At 40.1% G+C, this 14,969-nt stretch overlaps 1 protein-coding gene across 1 annotated transcript in view; it reads left to right on the top strand.

The window, feature by feature from the left end:
* The first annotated feature begins 453 nt into the window (after positions 1-453).
* Positions 454-14,969, top strand: part of LOC131136231 (tomoregulin-2) — a 128,425-nt gene continuing 113,909 nt past the window's right edge. Inside the window, exon 1 of the mRNA XM_058082861.2 lies at positions 454-1,077. Within this exon, the coding sequence (XP_057938844.1) occupies positions 888-1,077 (190 nt within the window). The 5' untranslated portion in view covers positions 454-887. The remainder of the gene's footprint in view (positions 1,078-14,969) is intronic.

Raw genomic sequence — 14,969 nt, 5'->3', positions numbered from 1 at the left:
TGTGACATTTGCTTAAATATGCATTTTTTTAACGAATAGGCTGCATTCAACCATAAATCAATGATTTTTTAAATCATATATTTTTGAAAAAATAAATTCAACGCATAATGTTGTGCGGGATTACTCAACAGCAAAATAACTAAACAGAAGCAAAAAAAAACCCATGACTGGTTGACGGTGGTGGTGTTTTTTTATATATTTTTGGTAGAAAAAAAGAAATCCTGAGACATTTGCATGCAGTCCCTACAAAAGTCAACACTCAGAAAGTTAATGCAAGACAAGATAAAACACATTAGGCTACTTCTCACATTACACTCACTCATTTGTCATTTTCCTGCTATATTTTTATCAATTTGTCTTTCCTTGTCACCACTTCAGTGGAGATATTCCAATTATTACTAACCACACACACTTACACACACGCGCGCAATCCACGTGATCATAACCAGAGAGGAAAGGAGAGCGAAAGGGAAGAGAGAGACAGAGATACGTTGAGCCTCCAAAGTCAGCACTTCACGCAAACGGGAGCGTGCTTCTTCAACCCGTGGATATTCTAACATTATATTACAAACAGCGGGATTCTTGCAACATTTACTTCCACAGTTTCGCAGTCTCTTTTGGATCTCTATATCTTGCCCCGTCCTTTTGACCATCGAGCATCACCCTTCCACGCAATTATTCGGCTAACTTTTCAACGCGGAGACGTCGCCCATTCATCGCCCGGTCGCAGCGCTTGATTGCTGCACAAAGGGCGCTTCCATGGGGCGCGCAGTGTCGTTTGGAAAATGCTCTGCAGTCGGTGTATGAGCGCCCCGCAGAATCAGACGGGATTGGAGTTGTTATTGTTCGTGTGCGTCTCTCGCCGGAGCCAGTGAAGCGTGGCCGCGATGGGTCTCTCAGTGGCGGCACAGGCTCCACGCAACGAGCCCGGGCGACTGAACCACCGGAGCGGGACGACGGGAGGTTGGCTCCGGATCACGTTGCTCTCATTCTTCGCTTCTTTACCTGTGGAACAATTGCGCGCCTTCCCTTCTTCCCTCAGCGACTGTCAGACACCCACCGGCTGGAACTGCTCCGGTGAGGAGTTTGCAATGCACACACTCTGCCTTCAAAGCTTCACATATTAGAAGTTAAGCATAAACAACATTGATGGACATATGCGCCGTTGTCGGATTAGGACTGTGTGCGTGCGCTTGTGTGTTGGTGCTTTTGAAGGCACATGGTTCAGTTAGATAGGGATGGGGACAGACTCAAGAGCATGCACACATGCCTTTGAGTTATCCCCACACAATATTTTGGATTCATATCAGATTATATATCGTATTTGTTATGGCCAATGCAGTTACTTGTACCTTTATTTTTGGAATGCACGCATGCTTCATTTAATGACAAGGGCTCATTTGAACTCTGGGATTCTGCAGTATGTTGTTGAGCATTGGACTGAGGGAAACAACTTACTCTCCTCAATGGCCAGAGGGATTAAACAGGGGGGACTAGGACTCCCTTTTCTAAATCAAACGATTGTGCAGCCATATATTTCCCCTGTTGCCTGTCCAAGTCCAAGCCCTTAAAATAGCTCCCGGCCAATTACACACGCTTGTGGCCATCACCAGTACAGTATTGATGTTATAGCTCATAAGAGCTGCACGTCAATATGAATGACTTGCAGCTTGAATCTTAGGTGACATCTTTTACACAGAATGGTTCCAGTGTCAGACTGGTGGTAATGTCATCTTAGTGATTGCAAAAGCACATAATGAGGTTTGTGGAGTGATGATTCACATTACAATGGAGTTTAATTTCTGAATGGCTATGTTCACTTTTTAATCATTTGATGAAGAAAGTTGTGTTTTCCTATTGGACTCATTTCTCACATTGTTGTACACCACAGTGATAATTCATGGTTTGCCGATTGTGATCGGTGGTGATGATTTGCTGCTAATGACTGATAATGGTGCATATCCTGTCCAAATGCACACTTGCCACCCTCCTCACTCGCTTTGACACTTGCATGTGCATTTAGACAAAAGCTTTTAGCTGATGCTCCTTGTGGATGCTTAAGTGCATACAGTAGACTGAGAACAGTGAGCGTGGATGCACATACATACACACACTATCCACCTGCATTGACTAATGAGATGAATTCAAGAATACGGAAAATTGATTGTGCTGCACCGTGAAATGTCATTAGAATTTTCCTGACAACAATCATATAGCACTCTATATAATCTGACTGTGACTATCCTCCCAACGCTATGTGGCATTTCTCAACAATGACAATAGGCACAGCTGAATATATGTACAGGATACTGTATATGTTTACACCAGTGTCATTTTACAGCCAAATCATGGATAAATATGGGATGTGTTGTCATGAAAACAGTACAACTAAAATCTGCTGCCAGTGCCGAATGAGACTCTGAATGTGGCTGAGAGTGAATGTGATTTGAATAGGATTTATTTTTTTTTTTATTTTGCATCTCTAAGCAGTATATGCCAAATGAAAATTTTATGACCAGTTGAAACATGTACAGGGCGGCACGGCGGTCTAGTGGTTAGCGCGCAGACCTCACAGCTAGGAGGCCAGGGTTCAATTCCCACCCTCGGCCATCTCTGTGTGGAGTTTGCATGTTCTCCCCGTGCACCCGTGGGTTTTCTCTGGGTACTCCGGTTTCCTCCCACATTCCAAAAACATGCTAGGTTAATTGGTGACTCCAAATTGTCCATAGGTATGAATGTGAGTGTGAATGGTTGTTTGTCTATATGTGCCCTGTGATTGGCTGGCGACCAGTCCAGGGTGTACCCTGCCTCTCGCCCGAAGACAGCTGGGATAGGCTCCAGCACCCCCCGCGACCCTCGTGAGGATAAGCGGTAGAAAATGAATGAATGAATGAATGAAACATGTACATTGTGCACTGTTGGATCTTAAGGATGTTCTAAGTAAAGGTAAGTAGAGTGATATGAAAAAAATTAAATTGAATCAGCGGTCATCAGCTGATCACAAGTCAAGACCAGAGCAAAAAAAAAAAAAAAAAAAAAAGAAATACAATTTTCCAAAAAGGAATCATTGATTATTTGTGCCATTCTTGTTAATCAGCTCAACAATTTGTTTGGGCATGCTCGATGCCAGTGTTTCCAGGAGGCAAGTGGGACTGTTGCTCCAGATGGTGAAGATGGCTTCATTGAGGTCATCCACTGTCTGGAACTGATGCACAGTTTTGTAAAGTTATCTTGCCATCCATCCTCAAATGTCCTCAACTGGATTTAGATCAGGGGAACATGAATACCAAAGAGTCCAAAAGAGTGATGTTATTCTCTGCAAGAAGTCCTTTGTCATGGAGACATTGTGACTGTGTCGTTGTCCTGCTGGAACAGCCAGTCATAACCACATTAGTCATGAGGGACCCCCCCTCCCCGCCGCAATATTTACACATTGCCATCTACCGTTTGATGCCCCTGCACAACCTGACGTGCCATTCTTCAATTGAAAGAATAAGCACCCCAGATCATGATGCCGATATGGCCGGATCTATTATTATTTTGTAATGTTGAATATAAGAAAAGTGTGAGTCATGCATACTTTTGACTTGTCTTGTTGTGCTGATGCTACTTAGACAACAATAGGCAGCAACACTATATATGAGAAAAACTAAAACACTGTTTATAGTTGTTTATGCATGTGGGATATAGTTTCATAGTTTCATCCACAATGTTAGTGACAGCTAGGCATGATATAGTGGATATCGAGGTGCTCAATGAAACATTTAAACCCAACATTAGTCACCACTGACAGGCCTCGCTCTTTTTTGTTATAGCTAATGACATTTTGCCTCCGATGAGAGTTTCCCGTGTGACGCCTCTTCATGTTGGCGATGAGGTTGGTCGTGTTAAGCTTTCAAGTTCAGTGCCACCATGGCAAACTTGTGCATGACAAGTATTGTACTCAGCTCTGAGCGTCTTTTTATACAGTATTGGCCCAATAAAAAACATCAATATTGAATCGGGACACCCCGACTTAAAACCCTTCACTTACAGATTCTGTTTGACGGATATTGGACTGCAGTCGGCACTAGTAATAACCTTCATTGGGGTTGTGGATTGTCCCGTCTTCTAGACGCAGAGCCAATTAGATCCTCCAGCTCAGGGGTGGTGACATTTTTTGGGGGTCATTTTTCTGGGGTCTGAGGCCTTGCTGATGCAGTTTAACAATCTGACCATATTCAAAGAGAAAGCTATTTTTACCTCTGCCATCATGAGATCATGACAGTGTGAATACCTGACAGAAAATGTCAATTATTTTGCCAAGATTTTGACATTTTAACACTCTGCCAATGTAATAAATTGGTTAAAAAATGGACTAATAGGTCCCTGACTTTTCATAAATATGTGTATATTTTATTCTAACATTGTTTTATCATTACAATTTCAAAACACAGAAGAGATATGAGCATTATTACCTAGAATGACCATAGCAGTCAAATTGACTGCAAGATTTTTACAGCTTGTTTCAGATTTTTACAGTTGCCTTTATTAGTCCCACGAGGGGAAATACTAGGTTTACAGAAACAAAAAAAGTGCAAAATCAAGGTAATATACAGTTAATACAAATCAAACTATTTACAGCTGTTGTACATGCGTACAGGGGTGTCATATTTCACTATTTGCTACATCTTCACACTCTTTCTACTGCTCTATTGTCTGTTTTTATGCTCTGTGAAGCTCAAACATAGTTATAATAATCATAACAGATTAGGTTTTATAGCTCTTTTCAAAGCACCCAAAGCACTTCACAACATGGTGCAGCCATTATTCATTCACTCCTCAATCACACACTGATGGTGGTAATGTACATCTGTAGTCACAGGTGGCCTGGTGTAGTCTGGCGGAAATGTGGCTGCCAATTTGTGCCTACAGCCTCTCCGACCAACACCAAACATTCATTCACATTCATACACCCAAGAGAAACAAAAATGACAAATAGAAATAAAATGACAGTTATGAAGGCTTTAGCCATGCTTCCGAGCCTTGATGAGGAAGAATCAGCTTCAGGGAGTAATGTGTTTGAAAGAAGCTTCTTCTAGCTCTGACGGTGATTCAGAAATCACAAATTCTTGCAATTTTTCAATTGGCTTTCAAATTTTAATCAGGAGTTTATGAAGTACAACAGTTGCAGACTACATTAAGCGTCAGGTGTCCCAAAATTACACTTAACATTTTGTTGCTTTCCAGGGGTTATGCAGACGGGTCCTATTGAGATGAATGTATCAATTAAAGGCACTTCATATGCCAGCACAAAGTCACTAAGCAATAGAAAAGTGAATTTACAGACATTTGGTTTTGAGAAGGCCTTAAGCAAGTTTCTTGTTAAAAAGCCCAGCATAAATTTATTTTGGCCACTAGTCTGCAATACAATAAGTGGCAATACTGAGGTGATATCATTATTCTGCAAACAAGGGGCTTTTTCGGGGGAGAAAAACACAAAAAAATCTGCATGTAATGTCGCACATGCTGAATGGTAAATATGCAGGGATCCACTGTAATAAGGATTTTTGTTTGTTGAAAAAAACCTGTCTCTTGGCATCAAGTCAGGGCAAAGGGACAAGTGCCTTTTCAAGTATACACTTCCAACTCCAATTACAACTTGATGTCCCTCTCTTTGGATCCACCTCTTGAAATGTTGTCTGGCTGTTTTATAGCAAAATGCTCCAATATGTCCAGAAGCTGGTCATTAATTGTGGTCACTGCATGGTGCTAGAACCTTCACATAAAACAGCTGCCTTCTGAGGCTACAATCAACACTAATGAGTGTGGTGAGCCTGAGTGAATGAAGGAAAACCTGTTGGTTGATTGGTGTTGATGCTCTACGAATGCATAAAGCGGGGTAAAGTCTTTGTTGACACTGAATCTAAATGAAAAGGCATATATTTCAACCCATGTCTTACACAGTTTGGCAGTCTGTTAATATTAACGTGTTAAATTCCAAATATATATGTGTTTCTTGGAAAAATATTGTAAAAGGTTGATTTGGCCATCTGAAATTAGTGATTCATGCAAACATTCAATGATACAAACAGGGAAATAATCAGCCTTGTCAACTGTTGACTCTAAGTGACTATCTCACCAGCCAAATCAGAAGAGGGCAGATGAAAAGAAGGACCAGCAGGGACACAAGCAGTATACAGCTCTCTTGTGAAATGCACTGTTTAAGACTACAACATGCATACTGCAACATATTGGGAGGGGTGTAATATTTGACCATAGCCATATAGGAGTGTTTGACGCGGCTACTTTGCAGGTGTACCTAATGCTGTGGCCAGTCAATGCAGCAGACAATCGGTTACGGTTACCACTGTTTGTGTACTGCCAGCTGAAAATTCACACATTTTTTATGTTGTAGGTAGCATGTCTGTTTTATGGTGACTTCACGGAATAAGACAAACATCCGCACCGAATCGCACCGTACGTTATGAAACAAGTTTACCAAGTAAGCCTAGATACAAACCCAAATAGAGATGAGCCGAAGAAAAGTGGAGGCAATGTGACAACGCACCACAAGCAGTTTTTAACTTGCCAGTGTACTTGTGAAATGTACTTGTTTCATACTCGTATCCGAAAACAATGCATTATCTGTAAGGATTGTCCGGCTTATCTCTATATACATATACACAAAACATGGTGCACAAAAAAATGATCCATCCATCAATTTTCAATGCAGCTTATCCTCACTAGGGTTGCAGGTATGCTTGAGCCAATCCCAGCTGTCCTTGGGTTAGAGGCGGGGTACACTCTGGACTGGTCGCCAGCCAATCACAGGGCACATCTAGACAAACAACCATTCACACTCAGATTCATACCTATGGACAATTTGGAGCACGCACAGGGAGAACATGCAAACTCTACACAAACGGCCATGTTTCCCATGATAATAGAAGGTCTGAAGGCTGGACTTTCATCTTAGCGGTGGCACTGATGCCTTGATATCAATGGCTAGACAGAACAGATCAGATGCAAAAGTGAAGAGGAAATGTAATCTCCCTGACAGTGTTGGACACCTTGAGTCATACCACGGCTTTGAATGTTAAGTCCAACTTTAAGCCTTTCAAACTCATGGATCTTAGCTTCAGGGCAAGATCAAAGGTATGTATTAAGGTTGGGCGATATGGACATTCTTATATATCATGATATTTTTGGGATCAGAATCAGAATCAGAATCAGAAAAGGTTTATTGCCAGGTATGATCAAACACATACTAGGAATTTGTTTTGGTATAGTAGGTGCATACACAACATAAAACAAAGCTAAACAATGCGCACCAACACACCGAGGCAGCCGTCCGCGGCGCCATCTATCATGATATGATGATATAAAATGAAATACATTTTTAAATTCAGTGTTGTGTATAAAGCTACAAACCTGAAGCCATATAATGAAATCCATTTGTCTCATATTGTAAAGCACATTTATTTATTGGTAACAAACTAGCCAACTTTTCTAATGAGATGTAAGCCTCTGCACACACTGCTATTAAAGTTTCAACAAACTGTAATGCCTGTGCTTGTTGTTAAGGAAGATGTAGTCACCCATGCAATTCCAACGGCATATGGAAGATATTTTCTTATGATACTTTTGTTTTCTTCACGCAGACATGGGGCAAACGGCGCTCTTATTTTGAAGGACGGCCAAAGAAGTCTGTCCTGTTGAGAATGCGACATTTAAAAATAAACGTCCTTCTCGTATTTTGCCACTCTGAATCTGCACTTGGTCATCAGGCACGTTTATCTCCATTTCAACGTGTTCAGGTTGGGAGGGGATCGTTGTGTTGATAATGATTTTGTGCCATGACTGAGTACTTGCCGAGTACTTCCACACACGAATGTTCCTTCTGCTCACAATGACAGTGTTTTATTCATCTTATATATTCGCCACAGTGCACAGTCATCAACCTGGCTTGTTAACAGTTAACATTTATACTGGTATAAGTCATTTTCTGATCATTGGAAGACTCTACACCAGTATACCGGTACATATCGGTAAACAAAATACCATTAATTGTACTAGTCATTAAAGTGAACAAATAACTGAAGAAACAAGGCTGGTCTAATATTTTTTTTCCATGACTGTATGTGAGTAATGGTCTCATCTTGGCCACCCCAATGAAAAATTCCTGGCTCCGCCACTGCTGCTGCACTAAGAGTGCTAGGACTACATGAAAATGATGAAACTTAATTTTCTTCCATGGACTTCCTGATGGTCAAAAAAAAAAATAATGGCTACTCTGTTGAGTCACAGTCAAAGCCTAAAGGCAAGTGTTTGTCAGATGTTGTACAATGTTGATTATAATCACCTTGACAAGCTAATTGCTGATGCTCTATCCGCTGCTTCACACACACAAAGTTTTAAAATGTTCATTGTCGTTTCAGCTTATGTGTTAAGTTTATAGGACTTTATTGAGATTGTCTTAGTTCCATGTCTGATTTGGTGGGAGCTTTGTTTTTTTTTCCTTTATTGGGATGCCCAACTTTTTCCACCAAGGGCTGCATATTTAAAAATGATGTAAAAAAAGGATGTTGAAGGCAAAAAAAAAGTTTGCATTGCGTCAAAAATTACCTGTTTAGGACCTTCTAAACACATTTTTTTGCTACACATGAAAACCTGTTGCAAAGTTATTGGGATAAAGTGCATTGAAGTGGTAAGGTCAAGAAAGGATACCTTGCCATGGTGATTGTTCAGCCTTCATGATTAATTTACTTTACTTAATTATTCAGCAGCACAGTGCTGAAAAAGGGCTTGCACAATTCCAGGTAGGAAGGGCAAGATGCATTTGGCTGACAAGTGCTCTTTTTTAGGCAAGTAAGTGCTTCGCTTGTCATCTTAATCGTTAGCATATAAACATTACCTTTTTAATATTTGATGTTTGTCGGCTTGTTTTCTTCAATTATTCAGTTTACTGTAACATCCTTCTGGAACGACAAGGCAGGAGGAGAAGTGTAAATGTCCTGGCCTATGCCACTGGGCGACACTAAGGCATTTTTAGGGATTTGTATCGAAACTGGTTTCTTATTTTGGTGCTAAATTAACCCTGAATCAGCCAACAAAAGTGCTTGACTTTCTGTATGGTTGTCAACAAGTAAGTGACCTCAAAACTATCACTTTAAAGGGGACGTATTATACATTTTTCCACTTTTCTGACCTATAAATGTCGTTAGAATGTTGTTTTCTCCTGTTAAATGATGCCAAAATCTCAGATAATGAGGTTTTCGCAATTGGAAGTGAGCCCTGAAAGAAGGTTGGTCTAGTCCAGGGGTGTCAAACATACGGCCCGCGGGCCGGAACCGGCCCCCAAGGAGGTTCGATCAGGCCCGCAGGATAATTTGAAAGTGGAAAAAATGCATAAAAGACATGGAATTAATATTTTTAATTTGCTGAAATTCATGGATTATCCGCTAAGGGGCGCACTCTTTCCATCAGAGTAGAAGACAAGCCACATCACTGAGAACAGCAGACGGTATCAATGCGCCATCTGCTGCTTGTTACGACGTTGTTAATACCTTGGTCTCTACCTCTCCGCTACACCCTCATTAGCCAAAATGTCGTTATCCAAACGGAGAAAAGTAGATAAGGAGTGTAGAATTTTCAAAGAAAAATGGACCACGTCCTATTTATTTACAGAGATGCACGGAAAACCTTTGTGCTTGGTGTGTTTGCAACAAGTTTCGGTATTGAAGGAATATAATATTCGACGCCACTACGAGACTCATCACAGCGAACAGGACAGGCGAACACTTTCTTCATTACACATTTAAAATCACTCTCCTTAGTTTGTAAGGTGTACGCAGGGATTACATTTAGATTTTATATGCGTATGTGTAAGTGGTTTAAAAATCCCTTTCTTTAAAAGTCTCATTTAATCTTAAAGTGCATTACTATATTTTTCAGTACCAATTAAAGTTTTGTGCCTTTGTACAATCAGTGGGATCAGTTGCAATGCATATTTGTGAATGATAAAAGTAAATTGCACATTTGTCTAAGGAAATATGAGGTGTTTCATTAAATGTTTTGTAAAAGGATAGTTCATTCAATTTCAATATTTTCCTAATGTTCTTGTGCTTCTTTACACCAAAACAAAGGAAAGACATGATATTTTGGTTATTTATAGCAGAGTATGGTATAATTTTAATGGTCCGGCCCACTTGACATCTCCCTAGGCCGTATGTGGCCCACGATGCGAAATGAGTTTGACACCCCTGGTCTAGTCTCAGTGGAGTGGATAGTGAGGTCAAAATTTCACTACGGCAACTCAACAACTGCTTGTTTGCTGTCAGCATTTTTTTTTACCTGAGCACTGGAGCACAAGTCTTGTGCTGGAAGACACAGCCATCCTAATTAGAGCGGATAATGGAAGTGCCGTCACTGTTTCTGTGCTGCTGTTGTTGATGTCAGTAGCATAAGCTCCCGGGCTATGTGATCGATGTCAAGAAAAGAAGTAATATTTTAAATCATGAAAATACAGCAAAATACTGTAATCCTCTATTACATGTTATCATTAATGTAGTTGTGAATACATGCTCTAAGCTAGCTCACACTAACTTGTTTTCCCTCGTTAGAATACACAGAATAGGGAAATAAATGTGTTCTTCTTTCACATAAGGATTGTAGATGATGAGCAAAATTCCAAAAAAGTGCATTATTCCTGTATTGCTTAGACGTGTGTCAGTGAATTAAAAAGCATTTTAAGGCCATTGGAATGGATTGTAGTGGTTCACATAGCTTCTGGACTGTTGGTGTGGGATCAATTAATACATAGTCTGTCCTGCAGACAGACATTATTGGCAATGACCCTGCATGCAAGATACCCTGTTCCTGCTGAGTGTCTCTCACTACCAGCACAAATAAAGCAAATTATCTTTTTTTGTGAGAGCATGGAGAATTACAGCATTGGAAGATTATATTTCTGTTTTCTTCCAAAGGGACCATTGACAGTACGAGCAGATGCAAAGCTTCAGACAGCAACTAGCTGCACTCATGTTGCTTATCATGTGGTTATCTCTGTCTTTGTATCCTTCTGTGTCTTCTGACATTCTGATGACACGCAGCCACACGACTCAGCTACACTCCTCTTTATCTTAAACCTATTCTGGAATTGCCTTTTCTTCCACTGCCCCCAACAACTTTACCTCCAGCTAACTTGGCAGCCACACGATAAAGGCGAACTTGCTGCATGCTGTCCAGACCACTGCATATGACTGACTACAAACAAATCTTACCACAAACCTACGGCCACAAAATCCCGCTCCTCCACACCCAGGTTCCACTTTTCCCGAAATGCACGTTCTTTATTTCTCCAATTATCTCCAGTAAGAGACAGTCTCAGACCAGGACCGGTCTAGTAAATTATTCATTCTCTACCGCTTTTTCCTCACGAGGGTCGCGGGGGGTGCTGGAGCCCAGCTGTCTTCGGGCGAGAGGCGGGGTACACCCCGGACTGGTCGCCAGCCAATCACAGGGCACATAGAGACAAACAACCATTCACACTCACATTCATACCTATGGACAATTTGGAGTCGCCAATTAACCTAGCATGTTTTTGGAATGTGGGAGGAAACCGGAGTACCCGGAGAAAACCCACGCATGCAAGAACATGCAAACTCCACACTCCGAGGGTGGAATTGAACCCTGGTCTCATAGCTGTGAAGTCTGCGCGCTAACCACTAGACCGCCGTGCCACCTCTAGTAAGTTATGAAAATGTCAAATAATAAAATGTCAAATTGACCACTAGTGTGCCCTGTGCTCTCAACTTGGATATTTCAGATCCTTTTGTGTTTTTTTGATTATAACATACATAGATCGAGTTTGTCTAAGACAGACTAATGCAATGACTTTATGGTAGTGGCATATTTATAAGATGGACATGTAAGTATTCTAACACCCTCCAGCACAAGCACCGTCCTTACTTCTCCGATGCTAGCTTCACTGCACTGGAAACAAGTACATTTTTTAATTGTATCTAAACTCCGTCTCATCACCGACAATGCACTAAATGTCCAGGCACCATTATACTTTAAAAAGCTTGAGGCACCTTGTCAACCTAGCACAATGCACCCAGAGCATACATTTACTGGTAGTGCAAAGAATCTTTTAATGTAGAATGGGAGGTAAAGCTGTCATGCTCCTTTCCTGTGGAACCATCTTCCTGATTCAGTCCTGGTGAGCAGAAACACTCCCCATTCAAGTGTTGTCTTAAAGGAGATTTATTATGCTTTTTCCACTTTTCTGACCTATAAATGTTGTATTCTGGGCCTTAGAATGTTGTATTCTTGTGTTAAACTATGCCACATTTCAGATAATAAGGTGCATTTGGAAGTGAGCCCTAAAAGAATGGTGCAAAAGTGCTTGACTTTGTAGCATAGAGGAAGTGGGGTTGCTAATAGTTCTACCCAAGTTTTTTTTTACACACTGGTAGTCCTGCTAAACACATTACATGTTACTGATGCTGTTGAAATGCTAAAGCTACTTACCATTGGGAGTAACCTCTTTCTTTGAGAAACTTCAGACTGTACAGTGTCCACTTCCGGATCCATTCGTGATCCAACATAGGTCCCCTTTAAAACCTGCCACTCCTGGCAATTGACAACAGCTGATACAATTAGGTACATACATTATTTTCTCTTCGCTGCCCCATTGGCTCAACCCCTCCATAATGTATTGTCTTTCGAGCTAACCCTGTGCCCTTACTCGAGTGCTTGAGACAGACTCCTGTAGATTTTTGTCCTGATTCTATCTCTGTTGAGGTTGAGACAGATGGCACCCCACATACATTGGTGCCTTGGTTAACGTTTTAATATGTTGTTGCAGAAGGTCTGACTCAAACGAAAGCAGACCAAAGCAAATTTTCACGTTAAATATAATCCCATAAATTAGTTCCAGACACCCACAAATGTTAACTGAAAACACATTTTGTATATAATTATGGTTTTACATGCAGAAAATGATGCAAAAATAACCACAGTTGAAGCTTGTCCTTGTAAATGTTGTGGATTCCGTCATCAAAATGCATTATCACCATAGGGCAATACAAGGCAAAATGATATAACTTTTAATGCATTGATATGGACAGAATTCCTACCCTGCTGAAAAAAACAGCATACACCAGTGTTATGTTTTAGTGGTTGATTAATTGGATAATGGATTAATGATTAATCAATTGGTTAATTGTTGCAGCTCTAATGATACACATTGATTTACTGAGTCTGGAAAAAGCCTGGCTGGAGTACTAAACATGCTTTGTTGTGCAGTTTGTAAATAACAGTTAAAAGTACCCACATAGAATACTTAATTGTTGTACGTTAAGCTGTCTTTTATGCATTTTGGTTTTGGTTAATACTGTCGTTCTCTTTGACTGTTGTTTGCTGCACCTGAAGTTCACAAAGTTCCGACCATGTAGCGTTTACGATACCAGATGTAACTACGCTCCATTCGCTTCAGACATATTATATTATGAATGCTAGTGAGGTGAGACAACAGCCACACCCCTAAAAAACAAACTAAAAAAAACATATTTTTCGACTTTACTTAAAAAAATTCCAATTCCATTTCAAAACCAATTTTTTTACATGAATCTAGACAAATTTAAATGCAGTGCTGTAATGTATTTTGTGTTATTTATGTCTCCACTCTGCAGTGAAATATTGGCTTTGTAAATATGTTAATGATTCACATTTGATCTTGGATTGGCTGAGCAATGTGTGCAGGCTATGTGTAATTATATAAGCGAGGGCTGTGCGGCATGAGCTCTGCATGCTGTGTGCACATCAAACCCTCGACAGAGATAATAATTAAACTCAGAAAACACCTGAAGGCATTAGAAAATAAAATGAAATGTTCCTTCTCCACAATTTTTGGGTTTATTACTACTGGACCATTGCATGATGTAACACAGTGATGCATTATAAAGCAATAATATATACATTTCAAAACAATACTGTGCCATATATTTAGTGTTTTTTTTTTTTCTGGTGTGTAGACAATCTCGCCATCTGGTGTGTCTAGACAGCCAATGGTTTGGTGTGGAAAGGGCAGTCTAAGAATATCTGTATTAATTTTTTGTCTGCAGAGAAGTAGGGCAATCACATCAGACATGATAAATGCTAATTCTATTCACTCATAATCATTTGTGTGAGAAATCAGAAAGCTGAAAGCATGTTTCTGTTATTGTTGTGCAGCCAACTTTAATAGAGCAATAAAAGAAAAGAGGAACATACACCAGAGAGTTATTGATGTTAAGTAATTTTGTTAAGGCACCTCAGACACACAATTTTTTATATACTCATCACTGCGTTTCACTCATCACCATGGTATAGAAGTTGGCAAGTTTACCTCACAGGCAAGACTTTCTGATATTGAATCTTGGTGTCCTGTGGTTACCTGGCGATACAGACTGCGACTAGACATCTAAAATCAGCTCCTAAATTAGTTGACAATCGCAAAGAAAGAAATTTTATATATATGTTTTTTTAATGACAATTACAGCTGAAACAATAAATTAATCAATAGAATCAATTAATTGACAATTGCATTCGATTAATAATTTTTAAAAATGTTAATATCCTCCGATTTTAGCATTTCAAATGTGAATATTAATTAATTTCCTTAGTCATCCTTGAAAGCAGACCTATAATCTTTGTGTTTTAGACAAAACAAGATATTCACACACAACAGCTTTTTGGAAAACATTTGACATTTGAGTCTCTTTTCTGATATGCTGAGGACTAAACCATTAACTGTGTTTCGCTCACCGTCTCGGGCAGGGGAGCCTTAATTCATAATAAAAAAATATTTGTGTGCGTTCTTCCTGCTTGAAATTTCAACCTTCTGAGCATCACTGAGATTGTCAGTGTATCCTAACTGCTTATTGGACGAGCCAAGAAAAGGGAGGGGAGACGTTTCTACATAACTAGCCCCTGCAAAAGTG

This window comes from Doryrhamphus excisus, linkage group LG12 (assembly GCF_037039965.1).
Source record: "Doryrhamphus excisus strain RoL-2023G ecotype Guam linkage group LG12, RoL_Dexc_Guam_v1.1, whole genome shotgun sequence".
NCBI lineage: Eukaryota > Metazoa > Chordata > Actinopteri > Syngnathiformes > Syngnathidae > Doryrhamphus > Doryrhamphus excisus.
The sequence above is the reverse complement of the archived record's forward strand: the minus strand, read 5'-3'. Positions and strand labels throughout refer to the sequence as shown.